At 53.5% G+C, this 12,431-nt stretch overlaps 1 protein-coding gene across 1 annotated transcript; it reads left to right on the top strand.

The window, feature by feature from the left end:
- The first annotated feature begins 2,523 nt into the window (after positions 1-2,523).
- On the top strand, positions 2,524-8,000 carry EDN2 (endothelin 2). Its single transcript, XM_053577351.1, has 5 exons — positions 2,524-2,669; positions 3,024-3,180; positions 4,601-4,723; positions 5,656-5,754; positions 7,300-8,000. Exons 1-5 carry the CDS (start codon positions 2,606-2,608, stop codon positions 7,391-7,393), a joined length of 537 nt encoding a protein of 178 aa, XP_053433326.1. The 5' UTR covers positions 2,524-2,605; the 3' UTR covers positions 7,394-8,000.
- Positions 8,001-12,431: the final 4,431 nt, after the last annotated feature.

The raw sequence follows: 12,431 nt of genomic DNA, 5'->3' as shown, positions 1-12,431 counted from the left end.
CTGGGACTGGCTATTTTTAACTCAGCTTAATTTTCTCTACCTGGAAACCAACTGGTCAGTGGGGTAGCGCTGTTCCCGGAAAGGTTTCATCCCCTAAGACCTGGGCTTGCTCAGGTTCCTGGGCCAGGCCTCTCCATTTCACAGAAGCCCTACTTGCCCAGGGAAGGGGGGAAACCAGAGCTGGGCCCAGCTCCCTGCATTGACCCTGCAGGCCCAGGAGGGCAGCCCCTGCGCTGCCGTCATCGTCATTCCTCTTTCATGCTAGGGAGGGATCCTGTCTCTGGCCCTGTAATTCTTCTATTATGTTTCCCAGACTCGGAGCCTCTGGTTCCCTATTGTCCTAAGCAGGCATTTTGCATTTGTGTAAAGATTAGACACGTTAGAACCTTCCCTCTCTCCCTTCCCTCTTTCTCTTTTACTCTCCCAAATCCGAGTCCTTTCTTTCTCGCTCGCACTGTTTCCTTGTTCTCCCTCGCGCTCTCTACCTGTCTTTATCTGCCTCCCTGTTTGCTTTCCTCCCCAGCCTGACCCCCTCCTTCTCCCTGCCGACCTGCTTTTCCTTCTTTCTTCTCTTCATGGTCCAGTGGTTTGAGTTCTCTATTCACCCCACCCCTGACCCCGCTTAATTCTGTGTTTATAGTCTCTCAGAGACAAATCGAAATGACTGGGGGTATTGCTCACCTCATTCCAGAAATACTCTTCCAAATTCTTAGAGAGGCACAATGTGGGAGGGCAGTGAGCATTGCACAGCGAGTCACCCTGCGGTCTGCTTGAAAGAAAGCTCCAGGTTCTACCTCCAGCACTGCCACCTGCCAGCTGTGTGGGCCTAGCTAGGCTCTGCTCCTCTGTGTACCTTCTCCAGGGCATCACAGAGCTGACTTGCCAGGGGTAACTACTGCCTCCTGGGGGCGAGGGGAGGAGGAGTCGGAAGTTCTTCCGAGCACATAGTAGGTGCTCAGGAAATGTTTGTGCCTGCTTCCACCACAGTCAGCCCAGCCTCAGGAAAGGAGGACAATGCTGACCAGATTTTCCTCCATTGGTTCTACCTCCATTGGTTTCCGGGATCTCACAACATGCATGCTTATCCTGGACACGCCCCAGAAAGAAGCAAAATTGCCTGTTTCTTGTGATCACCTATATTTCCCTTCATAAATGTCCAATGACAAATGAGTTGCTGAATATAGGAACTAAACCTTGGGCAGCCTGGGTTCCATAGTTCAAGGGCAGGGGTGTATAACTTCACTCCCTCTCCCTCAGAAAGCACCCATGGGGCTCCTGCTACATGAAGGGCAGGCTCCAGGGCTTGCCTCTCTGGAGTTCTGGACCTTGAGGTTGCAGAGGAGATAAGTCCAATGTCATGAGTCAGGCAAGTACAAGAGGCATAGACCCTGGGAATTCCGGGAAACAAGAGGGCCTTTCCTGCCATGCCTGGAGACCGCATCTCTGAGAAGACTTTGGCAGGAAGTAGACTCTGAGCCCAGCCCAGCCAGGAAGAAAGGGTGCCTGCAGTTTCCCTGTGTTAATCAGCACAGCCCGGAGCATCCCTGCTCTCCTCTCCAGTAAGGCTTCTGGGCCAGCAGAGGGGCCAGGAAACAATGCCAACCCCAGGAAGCCCCCCACCACCTTGCCTTTTTTGCAGAAGTAGCCACTGACGAAAGTTGAGACATCTTGTCATGCCCATGACAGGACACCACTCAAGGGCCACTTTGTGTGTATGCCCACAGGGACATCTTTCCAGAAAGTGTTCTGAAGCCCCCCTCTTAGTCTCAAGGGGGACTATAAGCCAAATATGTTAAGCGCCTGCCCTCTTTTGGCCTTATTTTACAAATAAGGAAACTGAGGCCCAAGAGGGCTGTCCTTGGCTATGACTGCATAACCGAACAGCTTCTGAAAAGGACCAGAATTCTAGCCCTGGGCCCTGGGTTGTGTAGGAGGGGCATTTCCTGAGGGAGGTGGAGATCAGACAGTTCTGGCTGGTCAGAGGTCAGGCATGAGCTGTGTCCTTCACCAAGGGAAGCAGGTCCAGAGAGGGCTCTAACTTGCTCAAGGCCACACAGCCTTGAGTGGGCCTTCTGCCTCCCACACAACAGAGGGGTGTCCTCAGCCTGGTTGGCAGTGGGCAGGCAAGACTGATAGCAGGGTCTCCTTTAAAAAGGGGGTGGTTTTTGCTCAGGGGACCTCCCTCTCCAAACTATCAACTCTGGGCAATACCTATGGGGCCGCCAGAGTGGGGAGAGGGCTGGGGCACTTTGGAAGCAACTTAAGGAAGTCAAGCAGGACTGCAGGGGGCCCGTGGGAATGACAGAGGAGCCTAAGGACTCCCAGAGGTGCTCCAGGCTGGGAGGAGAAGCAGGTCCTCCCCCTTTCCCCTGGCCCCCTCCCTGTGGAGGCTGGGACGAGCCAGGCACCAGGAGAGGAGGCGGTGTCCCTGGCTTCAATCCCACTGGTGGTGGGGCAGGGCTGGACCAGAAGGGGCGGGGCCCTGCCTGGTGTTAAAAGAGGCAGCCAGGGCACCGAGGCAATGAGCTCCCTGCTCAGCTTAGCAGGGAGACACTGGCAACAGGCACTTGCTGCTCCAGTCCAGCCTGCACACTGAACTGCCACTATGATCTCTGTGCCCACCGCTTGGTGCTCAGTCGCTGTAGCCCTGCTCATGGCCCTGCATGAAGGTGAGCCGCCCTGGCCTCACCTGCTGCTGCAGCCCCTGGGTCTGGCCGTGGGTGTCTCTTTCTAGGGCTGCGCTGCCTCCAAGCCAGCTGGGGACATACAGGGGCAGGAGCCCGGTGGTGGCAGTGGCAGGCAGCAGGGGCTTTGCAAAAGCAGATGTGCCCAAGCACAGGACAGCCACTGGCCCTTCCCACAGGGCTGCTGGGGCTTCCCTGGGCTGGCCTGGAGCACCTGAGCAGCCAGAAAGAGGCAACTTCTTCCGTGGTGCAAGAGGAGGGGCTGGCGGGTTCCCCATCCTGGGCTGTGCCAGGCGCACCAACCCACCCCTCGCCTCTCTCTCCTTCCTGTGCGTGCAGGGCAGAGCCAGGCTGCTGCCACCCTGGAGCAACAGGAGCCCTCACCCCATGGTGGAGGCTCCCACCTGCGGCCTCGCCGTTGCTCCTGCAGCTCCTGGCTGGACAAGGAGTGTGTGTATTTCTGCCATCTGGACATCATCTGGGTGAACACTCCTGGGTGAGCATCTGTGGGCATCCAGGTGGGGGCTGCTGGGGTGGCGTGCTAGGGTAGGGGAATACTGCCTTCTGGGGAATCTTTGGCATGGCCCAGCTCTCAGCTGTATCTATAGTTACCAGTTATTGTTTCAAATCTCATGTGGGGATCACCTGAGCAATATGGAGGGTTGTCTTTTGAGAATTCTTCAACAGCCTGTTAAGAAAGTATTGGCTCCATTTTCCAGATCAGAGTACTGAGGCTCAGAGGGCTTAAGTGGCTTCCCTAAGACTACTCAGGAAGCAGTGAATGGTAGGCTCCCTGCTTGATCCGTGGATGCCAGAGCTCACACTCACTCTGCTATGCTGCCTCTGCATGGTCTTCTAAGAATAATACAGTTAATGACAGCATGTCTTGGCTCTGCCAGGCCCTATGTCAAGCGTGGCATGTGCATGATCCTCTCCTGAGCCCCTTAGACTCCCCATGAGGCAGGTACTGCTGTTGTCCCCAAATGACAGGTGAGAAACCTGCTCCTGTTCCTTGTCTGTGCATCCTGCAGCCGCGCTGCCTCCAGGCCACTGCATACCTTAAGCTGAAGTTTCTGTTTGTGGGGTTTTTTTTTTCCCTTCCCCAAATTGCAAAAGGCAAGAGAAACCCAGCACGTAAGCGTGTGTGGAGCTAATCCGCATCCAAACATTCGCTCAGGGCAGGAACCCTGCCAGTCCCTGCATGCTAGGTCTACCTGGAGTCATTACAACTCCAACCACACAGTCTAAAATTAGCTCTGTCACCCAAAGGTGCTGGTCTGACCAGCCACGGGGCCCCTGCCCTTCCCTTGGCCTGCCTTGATCAGCCTCTGAGTCTGAAATCAATACCACCTGAACACTCACACACACAAATACTTTTAAGTCAATGTTCTAAAGCACATTTGTTGCTCCCTCTAGGCAACTGGTGACCAGGTGGGGGTAGCTTAGCTGTGAGCCTGTGTGTTTAATTCTGTGAGATGCAGCATCTTCCCTCCCTCTGAAACTAGCTGAAAGCCTTCTTTGAGAACAGGGGACCAGCCTGTGCTCCATCAGCTTGAGGTCCTGTCTGGGAGGACTCCCAGTTCTTGACTTCGGCTGGGACCACAAGTGCCACCCTCTTTCTCCCCATGCTGGGAGCTCTCCCTGACCTGAACTGGGCCCAGAGAGGGGCAGGGTCTTTCCAGGGCTACCTGGCACTTGTGGAGGAGCCTGTGACTTTATTAGTGGGACTTCTTTAGGTCAGGGGCTGGTCACTTTTCATTGCCATCCTGGTGGTGACATGGGTGGCTGTCCCAGTGTGTAGTATGTACAGTCCCCACTTGCCAATGGTTGTGGTTTATCTAACCTTCTCTTTCTCCACCCCCCCTCTGCCCCCCCGCCCCACGCACATCACTACCTTGCTGGCTGCCTGCCCACAGACAGACAGCTCCTTACGGCCTGGGAAACCCGCCAAGACGCCGGCGCCGCTCCCTGCCAAGGCGCTGTGAGTGCTCCAGCACTAAGGACCCCACCTGTACCACCTTCTGCCATCAAACACCCAGGTAGGTGGGCACCCAGCCTGCAGGGGCAAGGGGTAGTTGCTATGCTGGACCTGCCCCTGGGAGAAAGAGTCTGGGAGACCAGCAGAGAAGCAGAGTGGCTAGTTGGGGGTAAGCAGAGTCCTAGGATCCACTCAAGGAACTGGTCACCCCCAAATCACTTCCCCTGCTCAGCTTGGGGGGCTTCTGAGAGCACTTATGCCCTTAACCCTGGGCAGAAGGGAAGCTCTCCAGGTGACAGCTGAGGCAGTACAGGCCCAGAGAAGGGACAGGACTTGTCTTATCAGGCCACTCAGCTAGTCAGAATGAGGGCTGGGCCTTCAGCCTTGGTCTGTCTGGTCAAGTTCTGCTGGGCTTTGGATTCTGATTTGAGGCTTGAGAGACTTGGAAATTTTCAAGGAAGAGAAATAATGTCTGCAATTGGGAAGTATCTGGGAACCATCCCAAAGTTGTCATAGAGTTACTGGGAGTGTTTTTGCCCAATCTCCAAACTTCCTGGGACCTCAGTTTTCTCATCTGTAAAATGGGTGGGAGATTTTGTTCCTTCCCTCCTCCTCACAGAGTATTCAGGAAAGCAGGAACTGCTTCAAAATCCCAAGCTCCAGTTCCCATAATGGTTTCTGAGAAACCCCTGCCTTGGGGTTTAAGCTGTGTCTCTGTCCCTACCTTAGTTTCCCCTGCATGCAGGTGGCTGAATTCTGGGAAAGGCTGGCCACCCAGCTGACTATTTCTGAGCTAAGAACACATTCCAGGTAGCTCAGTTTTCCTCAGTCTCCACCCTACCTGGGAAAGGAAGGATGCCAGGTGCATGGGGATGGAAATGGATCTGCTCCTAGGGCAGGTGGGGGTGGGGTGGGGGCTGGGCGGGGCCTGCAGCCAGGTGGCTCCAAGGCCTTGGACAGCCCCTCACTTGGGCCCTAATGCTGTTCATTCAGGGTTGAAGCCGGGGAAGTCCCAAGCAGCAAGTCCCCTACAGACATGTTCCAGACTGGGAAGACGTGGGTCACTGCAGGAGAGCTCCTCCAGAGGCTAAGGTGAGGGGCACTTGCACAGATTGAGCACCTCCTGTATGCCTTGCACATTCCTCTTATTCTCCATGGGAGGCAGGACTGAGGCTCAGAGAGGTAAAGCCATTTGCCCACAGTCACACAGCACATCTGGCTGACTTTAGACTCTATGCTTTTTACCAGTACGTACTTTTTACCAGCCAACCTGGAAGTAGACTTTTTAGAGGGTTTGAGGGCTCACAACTGGGAAGGAATACGGTTGTTCGTTCATGCTGTGTGTAAATGGAGCATGAACCTGGGAGGTGCTGGGGTCTGGAGGGCCAATTGCCCAGCCTGCTGTCCCTCCTAGCTGCCTAGACGGGATCTCCTCCTCCCTATAGTCTCAGTGTGGCTCAGCTCAAGAATTGGCACCCAGGAGGTGCACATGATGTTTATTCAAACATACTGATTTGCAAACAGAACAGAAACTCACATCCAGGCAGGCAGCAGAGTGGCTGAAGGGGCCTCTGGAGCAGAGACCACCTGATCTGAACCCAATCCTGCCTCCACCAAAACTGGGAGCTTGTCACCAAAACTTTCTGGGCTCCAGTTTCCTGCTTTTAAAAGAAAAATAGTGCTATCAATCCTCAAAGTTGTTGCAAGGTTAGGTGAGCTGGCACATGTGAAGTAGGTTCTGAGGGGCCTGGTGCCCTTGGGAGCTCCAGTGGTGTCAGCTGGTCCCTACTTCTGTCACGGAGGGCTCCTCTGGCTGGCCAGGGCTGGTGCTCTGTTCTTCAGGGGTTCCCATCTTTGGAAGGAAATAGAAAAATAGAAAAGGCAGGATGGTGGGATGGGTAGGATCCAGTATCCACTTGGGAGCTGTCTGAGGAGGAAAAAAATCAGGATAAGACTTTGCAAATGCATAACTCTCTTCACAGTATATAAAGCTTTCTGCCAACTTTGTACTCATTCTCATAGCAGTCCGGGCCTGTATTTATTTTACAGGCCAAGAAAGGGACTCAGAGAGGCTGAGATCCCTGCCCACATTCTCACAGCTGGGACCTGAAGCCAGCCTCCTAGTTCCCAGGCTAGAACTCTCTGAGTCAGAAAGTGGCAGCCTGGATGACACCAGGGTCCTAGCCAGGGTCTCAGCCAAGTTCAAAGGGCAGCAGGGACTCATATCTGTCTGGGCTGGGCTGCCTTGAGCTGGACCTTGAAGAATGAACACTACGGTAGGTGGAGTTTGGGTGACAGAGGGAAGGTACACAACCTAGACGGAAGGGCAGGACCCAGGCATGGAAGTACAAGGACAGATAGATCACCAGCGATAACAAGCAGCTGTTCTTGGCCATCCAGTCAGCCCAGCAGTGTGTGATGTTGAACATCAGCTTTGTTAAAGCTCCTATCAGCAGAGAAACTTCTAGGCCTGCTCTGGCTTATTCTAGATGTGCTGGCCTTGTTTTCAGACCAAGGTCCCCTCTGAGCCCCGGATCTGGGCAAGAGCTCCTATTCCACTTGCCTCTTCCTCTCGCGTGGAGCTCTTCGATAGTTCCTGTCTCCTGAGATGCTAAACTGACCTTTCTTGATTCCCAGGGACATTTCTGCAGCCAACATCCATTTTGCCAAGCGACAGCAGAAGGCAGCAAGGAAGCCCAGGCCCACTCACTTCAGGTGGAGGAAGAGATAGCACTGTGAGCTGGAGAAACATTGGGAAGGAAGCCAGTGGGGTGACAAGAGGAGTCCCCAGGGCTCGTGGGAGCGCCCTCTGCCTGCCTCGTGGGCCCAGGTCTTGGTTCTAGCCAGCTCGACCCACTCGCTGGGCTTGGCACAAGCTCTGCCCTCCTCGTCCTGGTGAGGGATCCTCCGTGGCCTCACACTGCCCAGGAAAGCCCTCCAGACTGCAGAGGGCCTCCCAGCACTGGCTGCTGGCCCACCACCCTGCTGAAAAGAGCCAGAGCTCTTTAAAATGTGGGAGCCCATTAAATCTGGAGGCTGCATCCTGGGCTACAAATCAGGGGTGATCATGCAGCAGTGGACACTCATGCCTAAGCCAGACCCTAGATGGGTCCCCTAAGAACTGACATCCTGGCCGGCCCTATCTACCCGCTCCAACCCCCACTCCCACCAGTGTCCTTGTACCTTCCTACCCTTGGGACACTTCTGGTGAGAAGGGCCTACTCTGCTTCCCTGTCTGTATATAACTTATTTACTCCAAGAGGTCTGAAATCCCAATTATTTATTTTAATGTATTTTTTTAGACCCTCAATTATTTACCTGTATTTGTAATAAACACTGAAATGGTACTCTGGTATTTTGTCCTGGCTGAGAGGGAACTAATGGGAGACTCCTCTCAGGAAGGGGCTGTTTGGAAGCTAGGGGGACAAAGGAAGGGGAGAAAGTCCCCAGGGTGAGTGGTAGGAGCCCTGGGCTCCATTCCCACCCTTGCTGGTGTCTTTGGCCGCTAACCTGACTTCTCTGGGCTTTTGCCTGTCATGTGCCCAGACTGCCATCTGCAGCTGTGATATTGGAATCCAGGACCTATGTTCCCACTGGGCCTGAAACTAATGACCAGGCCTGTCTCCTGAGAACATGTTTGGAAGAAGCCAAGACTACAAGCATGCAGCGACACCTCTGCCCCTGCTGCCCTGTCACACTCGTGGCTGACTACCAGAGCTATACGGTGAGGGATGAGGCCAGGTGGATTCTAAGGCTATGTGTGCCCTGGTGGTCAATGCTGGGTACTGTGGTGAGGCCATAGCCTGGCCCTGATCTTGCCCCTTACCTTGGGCCTTGTTAGGTTCCTACTAAGTGAGGTGAACACTTCTCTAACTGGGTTCACTAATCCTACCACAGAAGCAACCCACCTGAGTCCCAGGGACAGTCTGCAGCCAGGGCCAATCCTGCTATCAGCTGCCTGGACCCAATGCCTCTTCTTCACCAAATTCCCCAGCAAGTGAGTGTGCCTTTTCCCCACAGCTGGCCTACCCTGGGATGGCAGGTTGTGGCCTGAGCCAGCTCTCAGGAAATACTTATAGACCGAGCAATAATGATTTATGCACTGCTCTAATCCTGCCCTGTCCACAAAGCCAGCTCTGAGCCCCTTGTGGAAGAATGACATGTTGACATGTATTGAGCTCCTACTACAGATACGCACTTTATCCAGATGAGCTCACTTTATCCTCACAACAACCCTATGACATAGTACTTTCATTGTTCCCCATTTAACAGATTAGGAAATTGACACACAGAGAAGGCAAGTGACTTTCCTCAGTTCACACAGCTGGTAAATAGTGGCATCAGAATTGGAATCCAGGTACATGAGCTCCAGAGTCTGTAGTTTGTATGTGCAAAATAAATATCTGTTGATCGAATTCATGGTTCACCACCTTATGCCACCTTGAACAAATCTTTCTCTTTCTACGCCTCAGTCTTTTATCTAGAAAATGGGAAACAGTAGTCCCTACCTCACAGGGCTGGTATAAGCACCTTTTACAATACGAGGCTCAGCCCAGGGACTGGGAGGGGACAGAGGCTGCCTGTCAGCTGCCAGCTGTGATCATATGGTGAGTGGCAGAGACCACATAAGAGGTCCAGAGGAGAGGGAGGGAGATGGGGGCTGTCTGGGGTGGAGGAGGATGGTTAAAGAGAGACCCTGGATAAAGGTGCTGCTCCTGTGGCCTCAAAAGATGACATGAAATAAAAAGGAAGACTCAAAGGACTCGAATAAACAGAAAGAAAATAGAAGGAATTCCAGGTAGGGTGAAGGTGTGGAAGTGACAAAGGAGGGTCCTCTGGAGGAACCCAGGTGACTGGAACAAAGCAAGGGGAGAAGAGCAGGAGGTGAAGCCAGAAAGCTTTGGAAGCCTAAGTTGGGAGCCTGGACTTCCTCTGTGGGCCTTGGGGAGCTATGAAAGTTCTGTGAGCAGCAGGGCACCTGCGCAGAGCCAGGCACTTGGAATAAGTCAGGGCTGAGAAGAATGACAAGATAGGGAAGCAAAGTCCCCACCAGCACTGGGGGGTCCTCAGTGCCTCCTGGGTGGTGAGGGCTGGTGTGATGAGATTGGCCCAGCTCCTTACTGCCCACTCCAGCCCAGGGCAGGAGCACACCTCCCCAAACCCAGCTGAGCCTGATGCCAGGGGATCCTCACTCCCTGGCATCACAACATCCCATTCAAAATGGCCCTGCCCCTTGAAAAACAAAGCAACAGCTGATGGCCAGCCAGGCCGCGAGCTGGGGCAGCCCCAGGACTGCAGCTACAGTGGAGGCATGAGGGAATCCTGGCAGAGAGTGTGTGGGAAGCAGACATTCCCAACCCTCAGCACAGACCCCAGTGGCCCTTGGGCGGGGTCAGAGATCAGTGACCCACATGATCAAGCAATGGAGATAATTAAAGGCAGAGAGGGGGCCCAAGGAGGCAGGGACAGGCCATGTTGATGTTGCAGCCCCTTAGTCCCTTAGATCCTTCTTCCTAGGAAACAGGGGCCTGAACTTTAGGGGGTCCTGCTCAAGCCCTTATCCAGCCATATCTCTTCCTATGGGACAAATTTGCAGGACTATGGGGTCATGTGTGCCCCAAATCTATACCTGCTTCTAGACTATACTCTAGGTACCTGGGACCCCAGCAGGGTAGGAGAAAGTGGGCTAGAGTTTGGGAAGGAGCAGAGAAAATTGGTGAGAAGCAGCTGTCAGACCAAATGGAAGCCTGGGAAGAAGCATGCCTAAATTTCAGGAAGCTTGGGTTTTGTGGGACAAAAATCTCTCCTTTTCAGTAAATATAGGGTAGGTGTTTTTCAAAGCTTTTTGAACCAAATATGTGTTCCTTTTGATTGGAACACTAGGCAAAGATAGGCCAGAAGGGGGCACAGGATGACCCAGATTTATCCGGGTTACCCAAACAGAAGGCTGCTGAGGCAGAGAGCAGCTGGGTTCTGTGTTTGCAGCTGTGCAGCCTGCTCCTGCCACAGCGAGGATGCTGACAGGCTGCTGCTGTCTCTCCCTACCCCTCCCTCGGGAAAGAGCCCCTGGGAATTCTCTCCTCGCCCATTATAGAAAATAGAGTCCAGAGAGCTGGGTTTTCATTTCAGAAAAGTCATTTGCCTATCAGAGTGATAAATCATTGGAACATGGCCATGCATTCATTCAACAGTTATGAATAATCACCTCTGGAAAGACTCTTGTGAGCAAAACAGACACAGCCTCTGCCCTCGAAGGCCAAGAGGCAAGCCATTCAAGAAAACACTGTTAATATTAAGATAAAAATGATAGCTAATATTTATTAAGCACTTTCTATATATTAAATCCTTGGTTCATTACAACAACTTCACATAAGTTCTATCATTTTTATTCCCATTTAATACAAGAGGTAACTGAGGCACAGAGAGGTTAAATAACTTGCTCAAAGTCACATTAGCAAGAAGCTTAGCTGGGATTTAAACCCCAGACTGTTAATGTCTGTTCTGTCTTACTTCTTTAATAGGAAACATACACCCTGTGATAGACCCCCTGTTAGGGGAGCCCAGGGTACCTTTCTGGAAAGGGTGACATCTAGGGAGTCATTCAAGTGAAAGAGTAGGGTGGAGAAGAGGGTTCCAGGCAAAGGGGACAACATGAGGGAAGGTTTCCTTCTTCTTAGGAAGGGCACTATCCCAGCCTCTTTCAAGGATTAAATGAAGGAGGGACCTGGGAAAGGCTGGAGAGGGCAGGCAGGAATGAGCGTGCACTCTTGAGCCTGGAGTACCCTGTGCAGCCTGCATGGGAGGTGCTTTAGACAGGGGAGACCTACATCATAGTCACACCCCACCCATAGCCTCAGGAAATGTCTCCCAGGAGACATGTGACCATACCTGAAATGCCTTCCACCACCACCATCCTGTGTCTCTGGGAACCATACTTGCTGTCCTCAAGGGTCTTGCAGGATGGCAGGGAAGACAGACAAAAGCAAAGTAAAGAGACAGGAGGTGACATACATTATGAGCTGGACTTCTAGCTGGGGGCAGGGAGTGTTGAATGATGGGTGGGATTTGCATGAGTTGAGGGAAAGCACATCAGAGGAGGGGGACGGTGCAAGGAAGGACATCAGAGCTGGGGGATGGTGCAAGGAAGGGCATCGGAGGAGGGGGATGTTGCAAGGAAGGGCATCAGAGCAGGAGGACGGTGCAAGGAAGGGCATCAGAGGAGGGGGATGTTGCAAGGAAGGGCATCAGAGCAGGAGGACAGTGCAAGGAAGGGCATCAGAGCAGGAGGACGGTGCAAGGAAGGGCATCAGAACAGGAGGACGGTGCAAGGAAGGGCATCAGAGGAGGGGACACGGCAAGGAAGGGCATCAGAGGAGGGGGACGGTGCAAGGAAGGGCATCAGAGCAGGAGGACGGTGCAAGGAAGGGGATCGGAGGAGGGGACACGGCAAGGAAGGGCATCAGAGGAGGGGGATGTTGCAAGGAAGGGCATCAGAGGAGGGGACAGTGCAAGGAAGGGCATCAGAGGAGGGGACAGTGCAAGGAAGGGCATCAGAGGACGGGGATGTTGCAAGGAAGGGCATCGGAGGAGGGGACAGTGCAAGGAAGGGCATCAGAGAAGGGGGATGTTGCAAGGAAGGGCATCAGAGGAGGGGACAGTGCAAGGAAGGGCATCAGAGGACGGGGATGTTGCAAGGAAGGGCATCGGAGGAGGGGACAGTGCAAGGAAGGGCATCAGAGTAGGGGGATGTTGCAAGGAAGGGCATCAGA

Source organism: Nycticebus coucang, chromosome 22 (assembly GCF_027406575.1).
Source record: "Nycticebus coucang isolate mNycCou1 chromosome 22, mNycCou1.pri, whole genome shotgun sequence".
In the NCBI taxonomy this organism is placed as follows: Eukaryota; Metazoa; Chordata; class Mammalia; order Primates; family Lorisidae; genus Nycticebus; species Nycticebus coucang.
This window is presented reverse-complemented; position numbering and strand designations above follow the sequence as displayed.

Coding starts and splice junctions, on each gene's coding strand:
- EDN2 (XM_053577351.1), top strand. CDS start 2,606: ATGATCTCTGTGCCCACCGCTTGGTGCTCAGTCGCTGTAGCCCTGCTC. Junction 2,670..3,023: donor GCTCATGGCCCTGCATGAAG/GTGAGCCGCCCT, acceptor CTGTGCGTGCAG/GGCAGAGCCAGGCTGCTGCC. Junction 5,755..7,299: donor GAGCTCCTCCAGAGGCTAAG/GTGAGGGGCACT, acceptor CTTGATTCCCAG/GGACATTTCTGCAGCCAACA.